At 37.7% G+C, this 22,229-nt stretch overlaps 1 protein-coding gene across 1 annotated transcript in view; it reads right to left on the reverse strand.

Moving 5' to 3' along the window:
• Positions 1–15,872, reverse strand: part of LOC128688300 (histone H4 transcription factor) — a 37,749-nt gene extending 21,877 nt beyond the window's left edge. The window contains exons 1-7 of the mRNA XM_053776061.2: positions 15,732–15,872; positions 11,816–12,006; positions 9,809–9,980; positions 5,896–6,050; positions 3,904–4,084; positions 3,292–3,444; positions 2,726–2,924 (exon numbers count right to left, since the gene is read on the reverse strand). Of these exons, the coding sequence (XP_053632036.1) occupies positions 2,726–2,924; positions 3,292–3,444; positions 3,904–4,084; positions 5,896–6,050; positions 9,809–9,980; positions 11,816–12,006; positions 15,732–15,738 (1,058 nt within the window). The 5' untranslated portion in view covers positions 15,739–15,872. The remainder of the gene's footprint in view (positions 1–2,725; positions 2,925–3,291; positions 3,445–3,903; positions 4,085–5,895; positions 6,051–9,808; positions 9,981–11,815; positions 12,007–15,731) is intronic.
• Positions 15,873–22,229: the final 6,357 nt, after the last annotated feature.

Below are 22,229 nucleotides of genomic sequence, written 5' to 3' on the forward strand. Positions count from 1 at the left end.
CTGTGGCATTTCAATAGAATTATAGAGAAGTTTTGGGGTAAGGGCTGAGTTACCAAGACATGAATGTGACGAGGGTTATATAAAATGTTTTGTTTAACTTATTTTTGGTCTTCCCAACTGAATCTTCGTCAGTCAGTTTTAAGTTAAGAGGCAGGACCAGGTGCTCAATTTACCTCTCCTCCTTTTCCCCAGAAAACTCAAATTGGTAATTACTTTTACAGAATGTAGTTGCTAGTGTGACAGACTTCCACATGGGAGGCACAAATCCTTGTTTTATATAATATACGGGCACAGAATTAATGTACTGTATTACCGAGTGTATACAGTACAGCCTCTCCTCATTTAACGACGGAGTTGCATTCCTATGATCACGCTGGTAAACGAGTATGTCACTAAGTGAGGAGCACATTATAATGAGTGTGTCAACCATCTTTGATAATATTTTAATGTCACCTTTGCACCATTTACAACATTTCTGGCATATTTTTAAATGTTTATATAGCAGTGTACTGTATACTGTAATAAAAAGAAAAGAGAAAATCAGCTCTAATATACATTATCTAGGTGTACATACTGGTTCGAGAGCCCGTCGAAGTCCGAGTCGTCGGTAAACGAGTGCATCACTAAGTGAGGAGAGGCTATATTTATGTATATAAACCCAAGATAAAGTCAAAATGAGCAACTGTTAATGAATAATCTGAAAAATGAATAAGGTTTCATACTGTGGTGCACGAGTGTGGCAGTCTCAGTGCTCTACATTCACCCATAATGTCACAATAAGATGATTTTACAACGAGAACTTTTGTGATAGTGTTGCACCATCCACCACCATCTGTGGCACTAGTGTCTCTTCCCACACCCCAGAAGCTATCTTGGTGCATCTGTTTTCATACCCATCAAAACCATAGTCTATAAACACGAGGCAAATTGTAACGAACGACTGTCAGTGAATGCTCCATCGATTCTTCTGTTTATTCATCAAGTCATTCAGTCTTAACTTGGGTTTATGGACTATATGATGGCCCTGACAGGTATGAAAACATATGTACCAGAAAGCTTCTGGGGCTGTGGGATGAGACAAGACTCATAGTCTGTCAAGGCTGAAATCTGTGTGCCAGTCATGGCTTAACCCTTTGAGGGTCGACAGGCCCTCTCCGAAACTCGTTCTCAGGGTCGGCCAAATTTAAAAAAAAAAAAAAATTATTTTCTCTTATGAAAAGATAGAGAATCTTTTCCTGATCATAAAGACACCAAAAGTTTGAAATTTGATAGAAAACTTACGAAATTATGCTCTCGCAAAGTTAGCGGTCTCGGCGATGTTTACGCATCAGCGATTTTGCCCACTTTGAGCCCCATTTTCGGCCAATTTCGCTGTACTAGTCGACAAAAAACATGAATATATCGCTAGAACTCCATTTTTTCTATCGAATGGGTGCAAGAAACCACCCATTTATGAAATTCAACTATCCAGTACAGTGGTCAGAATTTAGCAATTTTGCCAATTTCACACAAATTTCAAAAGATGCCAATTTCGGAATAGGGTCCAGAATAAACAAGAAAGACATTCCTGGCACTAAAATGACATTTCTTCTAGTCATTAGTCATGTCTCAAGGCCCCTCTTATATTCTTTTGCTTTCCATTTTGAATTTTTATTCTCACAAAATATATAAGATTTACTGTTATGCAGACTACTGCATTAGTGTAAAAAATGGTATAAATATTATTGGTGCACTTGTGAAAGAATATTAGACTCACCAGTTGACGTGTATTGCACGCTTGGCACGATTTGTTTACTTTTGAAGTTTGGTAAAAATCGAACATTTCTGCTACTTTGAGCTCAATTTCAAGGCACCTTTCATTGTAAAACCAGCCAAAATCATCTCAATTTCTGTAATATGTCTTCCATTCTATAAAATGAGACCAAGAAAACTAGAATACAACAATAAATACCATACGAAAATACACTGCAAAGTCGCTGATTTATTCCAAAAAAATGGTCAGTTTTTTTTTTCTCATTATGCACTGTGTGCTGCAGGATTTTTTTTAGACTGTGCACACTGACCACATAGACCCATTCTTTCATATGAAGGCCTACCAGCTTTCTCCCACTAGATTTGAGGCCGCTAGAATTTATGCGTACTAGTACGTCAAAAAACCCTACGCGTAAGACGTACTAGTACGACGAAAACCCTCAAAGGGTTAAGAATTAACTGTAAAACATTTAAGACTTCTGTTTCACACTCACATGGGAGGATGGTAACACTTCCTTGGATGGTTACTGTCAGTCACCAACCTACAGCTGATAGGTAAGCAATGTGGAAAACGAGTTTCACTACTCTCGGAACCTGGCCATGGTCCAGGCTCGGTTAGTCAGGTTTAAGTCCAAGAGGTGGATAGGGCAGTGCTTGTACCCTGAAGTAGAGGTGGGTATGTTGAAGTCTGCGAGTAATATGAATTTGAATTGTGATGCCAGCAGTTCTGGTAAAAGTGATTGAATGAATGATGGTGAATGTGTTTCCTTCTTTGGATCACCCTGCCTTGGAAAACAGCCAGAAGGGGAAGAAAAAATTTCTAACCCTAAGATTCTGAAAAAAATTAGGTTTACAAATTTGAGGAACTAATTTGTCTCATATCAGGGCAATTATCAAACTATTGGTTTAAAACATTTCATATTTCTCTTCCAGTAACTATTAGCACAAAACCTTGAATAAAATACGTTCTTACCCTCGGCCACAATGTGGACACTTGTGTGGCTTGTCTTTAGTATGTCGGTATCGAACATGTACAGCAAGTGCAGACTTGTTGGGGCAGGTCATATCACACTCATTACACTTATAGAGATTGATGTGGTGTCGTACATGGTCTCGTAACAATCTCTCATTTCCGTACCTCCTTGAGCAGTGAGAACACTGGAACTGCTGAGCTGAAAACGTACATGGAAAGTGAAAAATAACAAATATATGAAAACAAAAAAGATTATTACATTTTAACCTTAGCCACAGACCCTAAGCAGATGATGGTCTCTTCCTAATTTACTATCAGTCAATTTGCAGTTCAGTTTATTTGAAATGTGATGCCTACACACTTTTGGCAAGACAGCAATTAAATGAAGAACTGTGAATGTGTTTCCTCTCTTTTGGATCGCAAGTGTTAAAAAAATTCAACTTCTCACTGTAAATTCTTTCAACAGTTACAATAATGACGCTAGTTAAAAAAAAATTTATTTAATCTTTTGAACTTCATGTGAATAGCTTTCACTAATATTACTACTAATACCCAAGTCAACTTACAATTAAGTGGAATTTGACGAATGCAATGATCAAAGAATTTGGTGTTGGAAGCATAAATTCCACCGCAATTAGGACAGCCAATGAGTTTCTCCTGTGTGTGACTGCGAGTGTGATCTCTAAGTCGAATCTTTAGCCTGAAACCAGCTTTACATCCTGTAACAAAATGTAAAATTATCCTAATTTCAAAGGGATAATAAAAAATTCCAAGCATCTTCTTAACTGCCTCACACTTTGCAATTTACTTTGCCCTAAATCTCTTTATTACATCAAATGAATACACCAAGTTGGATAAAAAAAAAATGTTCTTATTAACATAATGTTCTAAACAGAATTCAAAAATTTTCTTAACCAATATGTCAAGATATCATTGTCTCATACGTAACAAAAATTAAGAAAGTCATCTTGACATTAGCACTGTCCTTTCAGTAACAAGTTCTAATCTCTCGTTTCCTAATACAGTACATGCACATTTTTTCTTTTTATAATTCCTCCCATTTTAATCTACCTTTGACTTTCTCAAACTGTCTTGGTTCCTGTGCAAGCAATAATACTATGAAACAGGTAAGATTGTAAACTCAAAGTGTAAGATCATGCTAAATCTCTGCAGCTTACCTTCCCAGGCACAAAAGAATGTCTTGTCAGGACCAGAAGGATCGGTGCACTGTACATGGCCTAGAACATGCCAGTAGAAATCTTGTGCAGAGACAAATTTTAAAACACATTCTTCCCACATGCAATGAAATGGTTCTGGAATCTCTGGTATCATGTTATGACCACTATTATCCAAAATGCACTGAAAAAATATTGCAATGTCAATTTTACTTGCAACATATAAATCTCATAAGAAAAAATGTTAACAAATTTCTGATGAAATAAAAAACTAAAATAATATAAACATGTCCTTTAAGATGATAATCAATTTAACTGCTGAAACACAAAAGGATCATAGAGCACTGTGCAAGATTAATAAAAGCAATTTTTCACTTTTAAAAAAGTATTCTCCCTCCTTCCCTATTTTCCTGCTTATGCACTCTTTATAGGTCAATGTGTCAACCTTTTTCTTAAGTATTAGGCCCCCACAAGACTCACAGATGATCATGTAATGGAGGAGCAAGCTTATTAACATTAATTATTATTATTATTTATTATTATATTCATGGGAAGCATTAAACCTGTAAGGGTTTATACAATGGCTGGAGAATGAGAAGTAATCAGCTTTCATTTAAGAATAAATAAAATGAGGGGTACCTCACCAGCATCAAGGCCCCTTTCCTGAAAGGATTGGAAGGGCAAAAATTGTTTTACTAACAAGACCCCTCATTCACAGGCACCCATGTTATTATAATAGATCAGTAGAGATACCAAGGTACTGTACATCACTTGTCCCTCCCAACCCTAGATTTTGTTTAAACTATTAACCCAAAGGGTTAGTAACCCAGGATAACCCAATGAAGTCAAAGTTATTGAGGACTGTTTTGTTTCCATTATGTTCCTTTAATCCTCTTCCACAGGATGTGACCCATGTTGGTTGCCTAACACCCAAGTACCTACTTACTGCTAGGTGAACAGGGCCAGCAGGTATAAGTAAACATGCCCAACATTTCCACTAGTGCCAGGGATCAAGCCCTGGTCTCCTAGTCTCAAGCTGCAATGAACTGAACCATCCTACCCCATTTAACTAAATATTTATGAAACACGTGAATTTTCACTAGCCAGCAGGGATATGTATATAAAGTACTAAAAGCCCTGAAACCAAACATTTACTTAATTAAATGCTTATAGTATGAGCTATACTGTAATGAGGGTTGATTTAATCATAATCAGAAAAAAGTCCTAAACCAAAAGGGAGGTAATGAAGCACATGGAGTATGAAAGGTAATCGGGTTCAATCCAAGAGGAGGATAGGTCAAGAGCCTCACCAGCATCAGGGAAGTTTCCTGGTACCTGTAATTACTTAACTGTTAACAAACAGCAATGATTAGAGTACTTAAAGTATAACCACTGCAAGTCAGTTATTATAATCTACTACTACTTTCAACAAACCAGCCATATCCCACCAAAGCAGGGTGGCCCAAAAAGAAAAACAAAAGTTTCTCTTTTTAACTTCAGTAATGTATACAGAAGGGGTTACTAGACCCTTGCTCCCAGCATTTTAGTTGTCTCTTATAACATGCATGGCTTACGGAGGAAGAATTATGTTCCACTCTCCCAAGGAGACAGGAAATAAACAAGAACAAGAACTAGTAAGAAAATAGAAGAAAATCCAGAGGGGTGCGTATATACATATGCTTGTATGTACATGCATGTGTAATGTGACCTAAGTGTAAGTAGAAGTAGCAAGATGTACCTGAAATCTCGCATGTTTGAGACAGAAAAAAGACACCAGCAATCCTACCGTCATGTAAAACAGTTACAGGCTTTCATTTTACACTCACTTGGCAGGACAATAGTACCTCCCACGGAGATTGCTGTCTACCAACCTATTACCTAGGTATAATCTACAGCTGTTTAAAAAATCTATATAAATGTTAAGGTGCAAGATGCTAGCTTATGTGAAATTTAATAAGCATTTGTAAAAACCTACTTGAATACTGTCAGGTTTACCTGTTCCTCTCTGTCCTCCATCAGGATTGCACCAAGACCTTTGATTTTAGAATGGAAAGCATGGAAGAACACATGCCGCTCAAGCTCATCCTTCGTGCTACACACAAATCCACATTCTCGCCAGTGACACAGATATCCATCACCTGACGGAGGTCCTGCAAATACAGTACATCATATTCTTTTAACCCTTTCAGGGTTTCTGCGCATATCAGGCTTACGCACCAGGGTTATTGACGTACTAGAATGCCTAAATTCTAGCGCCCTCAAATCTAGTGAGAGAAAGCTGGTAGGCCTACATATGAAAGAATGGGTCTATGTGGTCAGTGTGCGTAGTATAAAATATCCTGCAGCACACAGTGCAAAATGAGAAAAAAAAAAAAAAAAAAAAAAAAAAAAAAAAAAAAAAAAAAAAAAACTGACAGTGTTTTTGGTTTAAAACAGTGGCTTTGCACTGTATTTTCATATGGTATTTATGATTGTATTCTAGTTTTCCTGGTCTCATTTTATATAATGGAAGACATATTATAGAAATTGAGACGATCTTGATTGGTTTCACAATGAAAAGTACCTTGAAATTGAGCTCAAAATAGCAGAAATGTTTAATTTTTGCCAAAGTTCAAAAGTAAACAAATCATGCCACGCGTTCCAATACACATCAACTGGCGAGTCCAATATTCTTTCATAAGTGCGCTGATATTATTTATATCATTTCTACACTAATGCAGTAGTCTGCATAACAGTAAATCTCCTGTTTTTTGTGAGAATAAAAATTCAAAGTGGAAAGTAAAAGAAATGTAAGTGGGCGTGGGGACATGACTAATGAACAGAGGAAATGTTATTTTAGTGCCAGGAATGTCTTTCTTGTTTATTCTGGACCCTATTTGGAAATTGGCATCTTTTGAAAATTGTGTGAAATTGGCAAAATTAAGCTAATTTCTGCCCACTTTAATGGATAGTTGAAATTGGTAAATGGGTGGTTTCTTTTACTCATTCGATAGAAAAAATGGAGTTCTAGCAAAATAGTTATGATTTTTGTCGATTAGTACACTGGAATTGGCAGAAAATAGGGCTCAAAGTGGGCAAAATCGCGATGCATAAATATCGTCACGACTGCTAACTTCATGAGCATAATTCCGTAAGTTTTCCATCAAATTTCATATTTCTGGTGTCATTACGATTGGGAAAAGATTCTCTATCTTTTCATGAGAATTTTTTTTTTTTTCCGAAAAATTTTCGACCCTGAGAACAAGTTTTGGAGTGGGCCTCTCGACCCAGAAAGGGTTAATATGGGCAGTAAACACCTGTAGTGATAAACACGTGCATTTCTTACTAAAAAGGTCCTAAATTGGTAAGCATGAAAAGTCTGGTGCCATTTATCAAGGAAATAATCAATATAAATTATAAGTTTACGCCATCAAAAAGTTGAGGGGTACAACATATTGAATTAAAAAACAAAAACGAATATTTTGCTTTGACTGTTCCATAATTTTAAAGAAAAGACATGTTACAGAAACTATAATTATTGGTAAGACACATATGCAACAGTTAGGTATCTTTATTTCGAAACATTTCGCCTACACAGTAGGCTTCTTCAGTCGAGTACAGAAAAGTTGATAGAAGCAGAAGAGACTTGAAGACGATAACAGCCATCATCAGTTTGAGGTTGAACAGTCAGTCTGAGAAGAGCATTGTCGCAGTCTGAAACTGTTTCAGACTCCACGGAACAATGCTCTCCAGACTGAGGGACTGACCACCTCAAAACTTTAAGGGTGATGGACTGATTACATCTGCTTCAAGTCTCTTCTGCTTCTATCAACTTTTCTGTACTGATTGAAGTAAGCCTATGTGTAGGCCAAACGTTTCGAAATAAAGATACCTAACTGTTGCATATGTGTCTTACCTAACAACCTGTCGGTATTTTATACCATTTTAATGTTCAATCTATAATTATTGGGACACTATTTTGCTCTGTTAGAGATTTCTCAATATTTTCCCTGAATGCAGGGCTGTAATAATCAAAATTGCAGGTACAGGCTACTGTTTGTTGTGCCATTTGAATCCACAATGCAAGTTTTTTTTTTTTATTGGGGGTTGAAAGTTTCACAATGCCATCAGCATTAAGTCCACTAATATGTTCACTGTATACTGAGCTACATTAATTCAATTACAATTACAGGGTAATGGTGGTTGTGGTCCAAAAGCTATCACAGACAAGCGTACAACCAGTTTGATCCTTCTTGGAGATTTCTACTTCTGCTCAACAATATTTTATGCACTGAATCATGAAAGCATGTGCAGCAAAAGGGAGAAACTTTCATTAAGGTTACATTTTGCCAAGCAGGGGATTCTTCAACATAACACAGTACCACACCTAATTATTATTATTATAATTAAGGGGGAAGCGCTAAACCCGGAGGATTATACAGTGTACCACACCTAAAATCAGAGAATCCTGTACAACAGTCAAAGGAAGATCCGACGTAGCAAGGTCAAACATGGAACTGTGTATCAAGTTACTTGACAGCAGTGTTTTGCTAGATTAACTTGGCTAGAAACCTTCATATACTGAATATTCTGGTTTTGCACAACTGTACTATATGGCTAAGACATTTTATGATTGATTCTAGGCAAGTCCTTGTATAGATCCTTTTTTATAATGATTATGACCTCATCACACTTTATTAGATATCCATCAAGTGTTTATATGTATAATACATACGTGCATTATTATTATTAGTCAGTGCAAGATGCATATTCATGTTCAGTGATCCTTGTGTCCAAATCTCTCATAGGTTCCTTCACAAAGACCTTGTTACAACCTTAGTATGGAATGACACTCCTGCTTTGTTGTCAGAGGTATTATTAGATTTTCTCTAGCCAAGTTCTTTGATTTTGGTACTGGAGGTAGTACCAAGTCTGAGACTCCCAGCTGGGAAGATTTTTGGGAAAAATGATGACATTGAAGTTAGCAAGTACAGTGGTACCTCGAGTTTTGAACAGCTCCCAACTCAAAAAATTATGTAAGCTTATTTTTGTAAGTGCTTTTGTAAGTGTATTTTTGGAGGTCTGAAATGGATTAATCTAATTTACATTATTCCTTTTGGGAGCAAATTTGTTGGGTATCGGCACTCAAACAGCCTTCTGGAACGAATTAAGTTCATAACTCGAGGTACCACTGTACAACAAATCTGCTAGAAGTGTCAACTTTGAGGTTTAAAGAATATGGTGTGCTCTTTGTTTATAAAATAAAATAAAATAAAATCATAAATAAAATTGGGCAAAATAGCTTGGTGAAAGCTAGTTGGATAAGAGAATCAATAAGTATACACATGAATGCCACACTGATGGCCATAACAATGCATGTACCATGCAAACATTAATGGACATCATATGAAGAGGGATGATGAAGACCCACATAGATGTTGTCATCTTGAATCAGTCACAATATGAGTAATAGCACTGCAGTTGTGCCAAATAAAAAACCTCAGCACATCAAAAGTTCTGAGCAAGTTAATATTAAAGGACAGTCATCAACCTAGCATACCATAATGCTCCTGACCACACTGTATCTCACCTTCCTTAGACCATATATATACTGCACTTTCATTTTATGTGATATTGGACTGAAGAATCCCCTGGTGGGCAAAACATCTCAAGGTCCCCCATATGTTACAAATATCATCTTTATATATTTATCGGTACTAGTTACCTCATGTGATATGTGTTGCATCAGCTGAGTTATGGAAGATTTGTTGGTCTTTGAATCTCAAGCAACAACAGTTTTTTCTAACCAGGCAGTCATTAGGGAAGCCTGGTGACCTAATGGGGGAGCCTAACACAAGGTCAATCACATACCATAATCAGAAATATTTTTCTAATCTTAATAATTCATCCCACTTTATGATGAACACACCTGTTTCAGCAGAAAGATGATCAGCAACATGAGACACAAATTGCTCCATTTTCCTGTATATGGCACAACACATGTTCCACTCACAGTTTAAACTTATCCGATTCATCAGCACTTCAGAAGAAACAATCTTTCTCTTGGTGGTAATCTTCCTAGGTTCAGATGTTTCACTATTCTGTGACGGTTAGTAAAATTAAATCATTTCTTTACTTATAGAATTTTTCCACGTCTAGCAATCAAAACCTGATTATACTGATCTACGGTAAATTTATTAAAATACAAAGACCAGTGGCAGCTTGTAGCGCCAGTAATACCTATACTATCGTATCGTATCAAACTTCCATTTTAGTTATTTTTATGTCGTTTCAAAAAAAAATAAAAATTAACTTATAATTATATTGAAAACATAAAACAGATTTTTCCTGCAATATATTTGTCAGTTGCAAATTATTTTAGCGCAAGGTTGATGAAGCCATATGTCTGGCAGTGAGCATCCGAGGGGACTGCAGCTCTGCAGGTCCTATGGACGAGCTGCCACTGACAAAGACTATGTACAATTTTTACAAGATAAACTAATTTTTTTATACAATTTTTTCTGCTTGTATATTTTATCTTTAAATCCATTTTCCTCTTCTGTAAATTAACTTCAGCCATGTCAAGGGTGTACTTTATCTTAAAAAATCTCAATCAAGCTGGATGTTTACCTATTACAGTGGTCCCTCAAGTTATGATATTAATCCGTTCCAGAAGACTTACCATACCTCAAATCTATCACAACTCAAACCCCAAAATACTGTACACGATTTTATCATAATTCACTCCAAGACCCCATGAATGTAACTTTTATTTTACCTTGCATGGGTTTACATGCCCACAGATGTAACGTGCCTGGACTGTATTTTCCTTCGTCTACTTCTCTCTTATCCACAATAACAATAGCCTTTTCCCACTCAACGATAATTTCTATGACTTTTTTGACTAGCCTAGATTTGTCAGCCACTTTAACATTTTTCACAATTTCTGCTTGATAATAGCAGAGGTGGTTGACTGTGGACAGCCATACTCCCCCACCAATGCACTAATTCTAACACCATGTTTTTCACAATTTCTTGCTTGATCTTCAGAGAAATTGCCTGTTTACCTCACGCTTTAAAAGCCATGATAACTTGGTAACACAAAATATGACTTCATTAAATCACAAATGCATGTCATGTCTCAAATTTTTCATTGCAACTCAAAATTAAATTCTTTCATGAAAGTTAATCTTAATTTAAATTTATCATAACTCCACACCATCATAACTCAAGGGACCACTGTAAATACAAAGGGAAGTACTCAACTTGTAAGGTCATACAGCACCTAAGTAACAGGGAAAGAATCAGATCCTGGGAGTGTACTGGTAGGTACAATTCCCTGAATCAAGAGCCCTTAACCAGCATTATGGTGCTATCTTCAATGTCTGGGGCTGACTAAGATTTTTTTGTTTTTAAGAAATTTTTGGGAAGCCATCAGTGAAATCTGCCAATATTTCTACTGAATATTAATCTAGAATAATGCAAGTGGCAAATAAAGTAACTTAAATACTAAGATAATAAGAACCAAGATATATTAATTAGTACGTAAAACCTATTATAATATATTTGGTCAAAATATGACAGTATTATCTGAATATCATAGTTTTAACTTAATAAATTATTTTTATATTCAAGAAAAAGCACTAATCTCATTGGGCTTATACAGTACCCAGGGAATGATACACAATGAAGTTCAATCCAAAGAAGGAGAGGAAGAGTTCAATTCCTTGGACCAAGAGCCCCTAACCAGACTCAAAAAACATCCCTTCTGGGGAGTTTAACCTACTGAAGGTATATTATAATCATTATTATTATTGTATGATGAGCTAAACCCATATGGATTGCTCAGTGCAGCTACTGGAGGGAGAGACTTCCAAAATTATGTGTAATTAAAGTTTACATAAAGAACCAAATTAAAAATTAAAGGAAAGCTTACACTTTGACCTGCAGGAGGTGCACTGAAATCATCAACAGCTTCCTCCTGACTCTGGTCCATGACACAGACATAGAGGGTTTCTTGTGCATCTACAGTGGATTGTGAAGAATCCTTTTCTCCTACATCTTCTGCACTGTTCCACTCCGCATCAACAATTTCACACAACTTCCTTTTGCGAGTCATTGTCCCTGCTGCAAGTAATGAAAGTCAAGTCATTAATATAACCATGCTGTATTTAGTAAGCAGAATGCACAATTAACAAAAACTTCCGATCTTAAATGTGAAAAATAAAGAATATAACCTAGCTCCCATTTCCTACAAGTTAAAACTGTTATGTACATACTGATAAACTTACTGCTGAGGCATTAGTCAGTGACTCATTTCAGACTTAACTGTTAAGTCAGGTGAGGTGTTTGTTTCTTTCCTCCTGGTCCCTGATGTGTAAACCAACTTTTATTCCTCTACAGAATAAATACCAAGCGATATGCCATATATATATACATATATTGTGCTGTATGTACTTGCATAATTAAAAAAACAAGAAAAGTTACTACCACACTACTTGAAACTTGTTAAAAGTTGTTTTTAATACTGCCTCTCCTCACTTAACAACGGATTTCCTTTCCTAACACCACGTCGGTGAACGAATTCATCGCTAAGTGAGGAGCATACTATAATGGTAGTGGGTTTGTGTCAACCATCTTTGATATTGTTTTAATGTCACCTTTGCACCGTTTATAACATTTCTGGTATATTTTTAAATGTTTATACAGCAGTGTCTGTATATTGCAATAAATAGAATAGAGGAAATCAGCTAATATACATTATTTAGACATGTACAGTATTCTGGTCTGAGAACCCGTCGTAAGTCCGAGTTGTCGGTAAACGAATACGTCGCTAGGCGGGGCAAGGCTGTATTACACAGAAAGGTACCTCTAGTACATATGAAGTAATTTTGGAATGCATACACAGATGACCATCTGTTAACACTGTACTGAAGTTACATTCCTGAAAAAATGGCCTGTAATCAAAAAGCCGTGTAAAATGAACTGAAGAACATATGGGAAAAATGAATAATAATCTACAGACCTCAAAAAGCTAACAATTTTTTTTTTTTTTTTTTTTTTGAAATTGTAAAAAGCAATAATGTAATTGTAGGCTGATGTAGTGATGTTATAGTTAAAACAATACTTATGGCTACAAAGGATACATAAATATTATTTATCATAAATTCTGGTTGCTGGTTTAAGTTGATTTTTAAAGGAGTGAAGAGGGACATAGCCTTGGTGGGTTAATGCAAAAGATTGTAGATCGTTGGTTGAAATGTATGGATGAGGTTCTTGCACTGATGTCTCCTGTAGAGTACTTGTGCTGAGGAATTCTGTAATGCATTTCTGGTCTATTTTATCCTACAGTACTTTATACAGCTGATATTAAGGCATCAACTGCTCCAGACTTCATTTCAGAACACTGCTTTTAGATTTGTCAGGGTCCTCTTCAGTGAAAATGTTAGTGTTAACTATTTTTATTCAGATTCTTCTTCCTTGTCTGTTATCTGCCTTCCTTGTATCTGGGCACTGAACTCTTGTCAACATTTCCATTGGGCCTTCCTTCCTCATCATCTTCCAACAGTTCATTCATATCTTCAAAAACCTCACTTGGCAATCACCCTGTCAGCTGAGCAATTTTCTGGACCTGACTCTCAACAGTGGGGAAACCCTGTGAAAGTATTCACCACCCAAGCCATAATTTGATTAGGGCAATTCGTCCCCTGCAGTTTTGACGCAGGGGACATTTAGCATCTGCAATGCTAAATGTACACCAAAAGTCTGTCACTCCAAACTTGGTCAGTTTCTATTGCTGCTACATATTTCCACATCACTTTTTCATGTGTACTTACACTTAAATATCTTAAAAATTTCCACATTCCTTTCAATGTATTAAAAATCTTGCACAAGATGGTAAAAACAGCTTTTACATATGGATGCACAACCACCAAAGCTTCTGCACAAGTATGAGAATTATCAAAAGCGATGAGAACCTTGAATGCAAGGTTCTTGATGCACAGGTATAACATGACTTCGGGAATAAACTGATGCTTAAACCAATCAAATAATTATTCTCATCCAAATAATTGGTAAGGAGGTTTTATTTGTACCTTTTAAAGCACAAGAAGTCTTAGAATGGTAAATAACCAAGGGTCTAAGTGCCTGAAGCATTAGTGCAAAGCAATTAGTTGAAGCAACACTTTGCTGCCTTGAATCCTAGTGCACTTTTCTTTTGCTGTCTGTTGATATTACTAAATATAATTTTGTACACATCTTTAGGGAACACTGCATCTTCTTTGGATTTGAAGCTATCTTCAGAGAACACTCAAGGTTCCTTTATGGTTTCCCACAGCTTGGTTGGTAGCGCACCCAGCTCACACACTGAGTGTCCATGGTTCGATACCCGGTAGGAGTGGAAAAAATGGGCATTTCCTTAAGACACCTACTGCTCCTGTTCATGTAGCACGAGTAAGTACCTGAATGTTTGCCGATTGATGTGGGTCGCATCCTGGGGGACAAAATTAACCTAAGTTGCCCAAAATGCTCTACATAACCAGGGGTTTTCTACATAGTATGTCATTGATGCCAGCTATGTCTATGTCTATGGCTAACCTTCAGGGTTAAAAGTCCCAACAAAACTTATCTTTATGGTTGGCACTGGATGAATCTGTTGCCCCATAGCTCAATCGCTAGCTCAATCAACTCACACACTGAGGTCCGGAGTTCGAATCCCAAGTATGGCTGGAAAACATTAGGACGTTTCCATAAAACGCCTGCTGTCCCTGTTCACCCATCAGTATAAAATGGATACCTGGGTGTAGGTTGATTGGTGCAAGTCGCATCCTGGGACAAAATTGACCTAATTTGCCCGAAATGCTCTGCATGAAAAGGGGCTTTCTATATAATAGTGTGTCACTGATGTCATCTAGGACTGTATACCTCATACACTACTTGTAGAAATAAAGATTATTATTATGTAGTAGTACTCTATTTTCATTACATATTAATACAACAGTATATTCATTGGGGAAGCACTAAACCCACAGGGGTTATCCAGTTCCTGGGGGCAATGGAAAGTGTTCAGGTTTGATTCAAGGAAAGGGAACACAGGAACACAAATCCACTTCCTAAGATCAAGAGCTCCTCACCAGCATCAAGGACGTTCCCTGCAGAGGTTCCATTACACAGTAACCAAATTCAGTGTGAACTCATTACTATCATTATTAAATTCATGGTGGAAGCGCTAAAACCACATGGGTCAAACAGCAGAAAGAATGAGAGGTATTCAAATTCGGTCAATGGAAATGGAGGGCAGGTCCAATTTCCTGGATCAAGAGCCAAACTCCTCCTCCCCTTCTTTAGAGGTCTCTGTGAACACAATGTTTAATTAAACCATTCAGTCATTTGTTCACCTGTCATCCAGTCATTTTTTTTTAAAATAAATATATATATATATATATATATATATATATATATATATATATATATATATATATATATATATATATATATATATATAATATATATATATATATATTATATATATATATATATATATATATATATATATATATATATATAAATATATATAGTATGTGTGTGTAAAAATATGAAAATTTTATTTATGGGGGGAGAAGCGGTAAACTCGTATGTTTCCTTTAGCGCATGGGTACGAGTAGCATCCAGCTTCGATCCAAGGAAAAGAAAGCCAATCCCAATTTCTTGGATCAAGATCCCTCTACCTGCATCAAATACATCCCCCCCCCCCCCTTGCATCTCCATGAAGAGAAATTTGGAAATTTCTACACCAAGATCTTCCCTCTTATTGAACCTCCCTAACACTAACATCCTGACGTAATTCAACTTACCAAGCATGTGTTGCGTCCCAGACGACGCAGCAGGCAGTTAAGTACCTACCAATAACCAGCTAGTTAATACCGGGCAGGGATCAAACGGAAATAAATAAAGTGGAGACGGTTCCTGATGGCTGCTGCGTCCAGCTGTTTACCCGCCAGTGTCTCAATCCTCCACCTGTGGCTTAACATATAACTTTTCCCATTTAAACATCTATTTCATTCACTGTGAATAAATTCGTACTCGCTCAGCGTGTATTTCTACCAATTTTTGCACGATTTACATCAATCTAATTTGCGCCTGAGACCGAAGAGTAAAAAACAATCGTCGAAATAAATGGTTAGGGTTGGGATGAAGTGAATTTCCCGCGCCCTCTTTTGACCTAGAAAAATATGTTACGTATTTACATTTGGATAATTAATCGTTAATTTTGGGGTAAATTCCTTCTAAGAATGTTTTAATAAACGTGGAATGTTTTTATTCATTGTTTTATACACATTCTGTAAGCATGCGATAATTATTATGGGGAGTAGAATTAATAGAACCGTATTGTGATTAATAATATTAATAATAATAATAATAATAATAATAATAATAATAATAATAATAATAATAATAATAATAATAATTAACAATAATAATTAACAATAATAATAATAATAATAATAATAATAATAATAATAATTGTAAGAAAATTATAATATAAAATTTAAATGTACATTAATACAAACCTTAGCCAGGCTTGGCTTATCAAAATTAATATTATACAAATTAATATAAATCCTTGCCAGAATTTGGCATAGCAAAATTAATATTATACACAATATAATCTTTAGCCACACTTGGCTTATTCAAATTAATATTGTAATAATTATAATCCACTACACATTAAGTAAATTTGTGAACTTAACATCCATCTACTTCTGTCATTTCACATATAATTATTAAGTTATTAATTAATGACTTCACTAATCACATCCGGTTCAAAAAGGACCAATGGGCAAATTAAATGTGGAAAATTACATTTACCTGGATGTAACTCATAATGTGCATACCAGTAAATAACAAAGATAATTATTATTTATCAAAGTTACTTAGACAAGTAGGAATTTGGGACACCTAGGTCGCAAAAATGTCCCTCTTCGATACCTACAACTGTCATATTCACAAGTTGCTCTACACCTATTTACAAATGAAATATGCATCACCAAGAATTCTGGTAAATATATAAATTTGTGGACTGTATATTAAAATTAATAAATGATTATATATATATATATATATATATATATATATATATATATATATATATATATATATATATATATATATATATATATATATATAACAGAAGGAGAATATATCTTAATATCACTCACTAATTTGACTGGAGATTAATGTGTATCATACTCGGAAAACCTCACTGTCTATACATGAAAATAACACTGGCCAGTTACAACATAACAGACTTATCTGAGGTTCCTGGAACTGTCTTGTCCAGTCGCCTGATATCTCAAGTTATACAGGAATGCATATCCAACAATTTCGGCTCCTATTTGAAAGGTGTCAGCCCAATTTTAACCTCTAGAGCACGAAAATTCTTCCGATTATTCACCGTTTGTGTTGACTAGTTCAAACATGGCGAGTCTCTTCTGAGCAGGCGCAGAATTTCCCATTTTTTATAATATAAATTTTATTAAATACAATGTATTACCATCTATTTACATATAACTACTGTATTTCTGGAAAATATATACAGTATTTTCCACAATAATAATAATATAAAGTATAATAATAATGAAGAAGAAGAGGACGACTAAGAAGAAGAATAGGAAGAAAGAAAAGTGTTTCAGTCACTGGACTGTAAGAGAAAGGTATCCCGATATCCCAAAAACCAGCCTCCTCTACCCTCCCTACCCCCAGTGAACACAAAATAAATGGTACAAAGTGTAACGCCAGTTTCTATGTAGTTAAATATCATCAGTGTTGACGATGTAAATCCATTCAGAAGAGGCCTTTAATAGTTATCGCAGTGGAACTATCGCAGTAACAAACATGGCAGACCTGTCACCTACACAACACACAAGATTTAAAAAAAAAAAAAAGCTGTTTTAAGGCAGTCAGAAGAGACCTTTCTAGTTAATGCACAGAATTTGATGTTGAGAAATACACCAGCACTCTAATATAATAATAATTTTTATTTCTCTAACAGTATATGATGTAAATGATACAAACTTAACTGACATACTATAGATAAAGTCTCTGGTTATGTTAGTTTATTATGTACCCCAGACCCGTCCTGTGGGCGGTAGTCAAGAGATTACAGAGGTACATAATGGGTCCAGGGACTAGGCCCCAAAGTTTTGATAGCTGAGCAAGTTACAAATGTAGTGGACTCCAGGTTATGCAGAGCATTTCTGGCAACTTAGGTTAATATTGTCCTCCAGGATGCCACCCACAACAGTCGACTAACGTCCGGGTACCTACTTACTGTTAGGTGAACAGGGACAGCAGCTGTAAGGAAACATGTCCAACGTTTCCACCCTTGCCGGGGACTGATCCACGGACACTTGTGTACGAGACGAGCGCGTTACCAACCCAGCCACGGGACATCCGCGCATACTAGATGTGCCACGCCTGCCCCCTGCCTCTTTTGGACGCACTCGGCTTACAGAAACCTGGCTATCATCCTTGGCTTCATCCACTGAAAACTGCCGGACTACGGTAAAGTTTAGCCGAGAGGCATTTGGGAGGACGTCCGGGAAGAACCAGGATTGTGGGGACGGGGGGGGGGTGAGCTGGTACCTGTTGTTGTACATGATAGCATCCTGGTGGCACGGTGAGCGATTCTGCAAATGGTCCAAGTTTGACCGAAAGTCGTCGTCAGCGCCTCTCTCGTTTGTGCAGGTTGTGTATTGTTCCAGTCACGGTATTGTGCCTTTTGTTATTTCTTCCTCTCAGAGGCCAAGAGCTATGACTCAAACCTCATAAGCAAGGCTTGGATGATGAAGGCCAATCCTCGATCGACTGCGGAATTGAAGGTGATTCAAGTTATATATACGAATTAGGTAGGGATGACTTTATATAAGAAGATGATTCAACAAACAAGCCTCTTAATCCTCAGTACTCAGTTGCAGGATCTGTGGAAAGCAAGAGATGCATACGTAGCATCAGTTGTATAATGGTATCTGAAATACACTTAATCTACTAAGGTACTTAAAGCACACTTAATCTACTTAGGTACTTAAAGCACACTTAATCTACTTAGGTACTTAAAGCACACTTAATCTACTAAGGTACTTAAAGCACACTTAATCTACTTAGGTACTTAAAGCACACTTAATCTACTAAGTTACTTAAAGCACACTTAGGCTACTAGGGTACTTGAAGCACACTTAGTCTACTAGGTTACTTAAAGCACACTTAGGCTACTAGGGTACTTAAAACATACTTTATACACCAGGAGACTTAGAGCTCCGTAAGGACGTAAGTGGCCCTGTCAGAGATCAGGCCGCGAAATGGGAGTGGCAATGCAGGGAGGAACGGCTAAGGAAAACAAAAAAAGATGCCGGGAAACAATAAGAGAAGATTAAAAGCAGTAAATATGCTATTATCAGCGGTGTGATACCCACATGAAGCACTAAACCCGCGTGGTTCATTCAAGACGTGATGGAAAGAGAGAGGGGAGCATTAGCATGGCAGCCTCCTACAGTGGTACCCATGGCATCCTAAATATGACGGGGAAATGGTGGACAAGAGAGCAGACTCAAGTGGGAGGATCAAGCAAAGGCATGGGCGTCCTCGCGAGCAACGCTGTCCTCTGGCGTAGCAACGTCCTCGTGGATGGCATTATTTTGCGCGGGGACATCAGGGATGGTATCATCGTTAGGGGGGGCTTCCATTCGAGCGGCATCGTCATAGGTACCGTCCTCCTGCCTCTTGGGCAAAGTGATATTGACGACGATCACCTGAGTCTTCGTGGGGATTGAAGACGGAGGTGTCGTTATCTTCTTCCTGAGGGTGAATACTCTTATCACGCGCTGATTGTTTCCTTGGGGTGTCTGCAACGCCCAAAGGACATCGTTGCTGCAGGTGAGCAGCATCAGCACAGTGTTGGTGGGACCACTGGTGCTAGACAGCTCCAGGGCGGTGGATTTGAGGTCATGCACAGGGGTGGTGCCGTTGTACCGGCCAGTCGTCGAGTAGTAGTTGACCAGGTACGTGCCCATAGAGGAGTCCTGAGGCTGCTGCTGCTGCTTGTGCCCGGAGAGCAGCCTGGCAGGCACCCTGGGAGGGGTTGTTTGGGGCGGAAGAGGCAGCACCTCCACCACCAGGCCTTCCCGCCCCTGCACGTCCTCCCACTCGCCCTTGAGGGGGCAGTTGGGCTGGCCCTCGGGCCACGCCCATACTGGGCTTGTCGCCGCTAACACCACCACTAAAACCTTATAACTTAACTTATTAAACATTTGAGTAATTTTATTTTTGGTAAATATTTTAATCGAAAATGTATTTAAATTTAGAATTGTGTTTGTCGTATTTGTGTATTTCAAAGCCATATCCAGACTCCGTGAATTAGGGTTTATTATTTAAAAGAATCTGCTTGATGTGAATCTCTCAGCTTATAGAGTAGTGGAGGCTCGATCCTTCATTCGTGAACTCATATCATCGAGTCTGTGTTAGTAATGATCAAACCGAGTGAAGGTTGGAGCCAAAAAAGTCTTTTTTTTTTTTATCTTCCTCCGTGAAAAGTGTGAGCAACTCTTGATAATAGCCTCCAGACTCCTGTCTTGTGGTTAAAGTTGGAGTTTGGACTGCCCATCCTGCCCAGTAGGTGGTAATGAAGGGAGGAATAAGTAAATAAGTAGTAATGAGAAGAATTCTGTTGATCCGTCTTGGATGTGATCCAGGCAATGTGTGGTGGCAGGTGTCCTCAGCTGTTGAGCTGCCTTCTTCATCCTTCTTGGAACTTTATAACTCTCTCCACGCTATAGATTTAGGATTATCTAAGCGAAACCACGATAGATCAGAGGGAGAAGATGCTGATATTGAATAAAAGTATGTGAAAAGGACAACGGAAGGTTCTTATCCTTCCACATCAGCAACAACAAGTGCTGCTGCATCCACGTCGACACTGAAACTTGAAAACACATCCCCGCCTGACGACTCCTCTACGATGTCATCTTCTAACCCTGCAATGTCTTAATTATCCACACTGTAAACGGATCTTGTGCATTTATTCACTCCTGAAGAATTATTATTATAATCAAAAAAGAAGCGCTAAGCCACAAGGAGTATGCTGCCTTCATGTGCGAATCACTCTTCTTGCCAGTTGAGCTGGACTTGAATTCGAATGGCAGTCAACACAAAGGTCTACAAAGTACAACATCTGAACACCCCTCTACTATTATATGTCTGAGAAATTGGCAGATAATCTATAAATAAGCATGGGAACTGTGGAGCAACTCATCCCATAAGAAGGGTAAGATTGACCCGATCTCTTCTGAACATTCTAATGCAGACATCACGGAAGAATCGCAGAGGCTTCTAGCCTTCCCATTTAGGCAAACCACTTCTGAAACAGAGTGTTTTGATGCATCACTCGCCCAGACCTTGTCATGAGGTACATCCACGTCAGATAGGATCACCCGTTTCCTAAAAGATCTGGGAAGCTCCTCTCGTGGAATGCAATCATTGCAGACGGAGTGTAAGATACCTAGAGCCAGCCCAGGTCTACGTGCCAACCTCTTCAGTTCCTCCTTTTCCCTATCCAGGATACACCATCTCCTACCAATGTCCCAGATACATCTCCTACCCCCCAAGTCCAACCTACTGCGTCTCTTACAGCCAAAAATTCATGGCCGATATGGACTGCAGTTATTCCTCAGATTATGATTCTCCTTGCAGAGACATTGCTTTCATAGTTCCTGTATTTTATCATGCTAATAACACTGTGGGAACTAAAGCTAGCTATGTTTCTCTGCTATATTCCTTCACGCCAGTTTGGTTGTATACTTAACACACTGAAATTTATCAATCTGAGCTGCGAGATTTTAGTAAAATAATGATGAATATCGTCATGTGTTACATTATGGGTTTCGTAGCTACGACAGCTTCAGAAGATGTTTCACAACAACTGCAGTTGATTACTGCCTGGGAATTACTACCTCTCAGGATGGTGTCTTCTTGGTTTAGGTGGGTGGATGATATTGGTGGTGATAGTGGTTGTAATGTTGGTGGTGATGGTGGTTGTAACGTTGGTGGTGATAGTGGTTGTAATGTTGGTGGAGATAGTAGTTGTAATATCGGTGGTGATAGAGGTTGTAATGTTGGTGGTGATAGTGGTAGTAATGTTGGTGGGGTGATAGTGGTAGTTATGTTGGTGGTGACGGGACAGGGTAGGTAGAGACATAAGTCACCTTGCTGTCAAGGTGGTCTTGAGTCTCCTTGACGCCATGCTTGCAGGGAAGGACATGTTCACTGGCTGGCACAGCTGCAATATTTGTCTGCTGTTG

This window comes from Cherax quadricarinatus, chromosome 19 (genome assembly GCF_038502225.1).
Source record: "Cherax quadricarinatus isolate ZL_2023a chromosome 19, ASM3850222v1, whole genome shotgun sequence".
NCBI lineage: Eukaryota > Metazoa > Arthropoda > Malacostraca > Decapoda > Parastacidae > Cherax > Cherax quadricarinatus.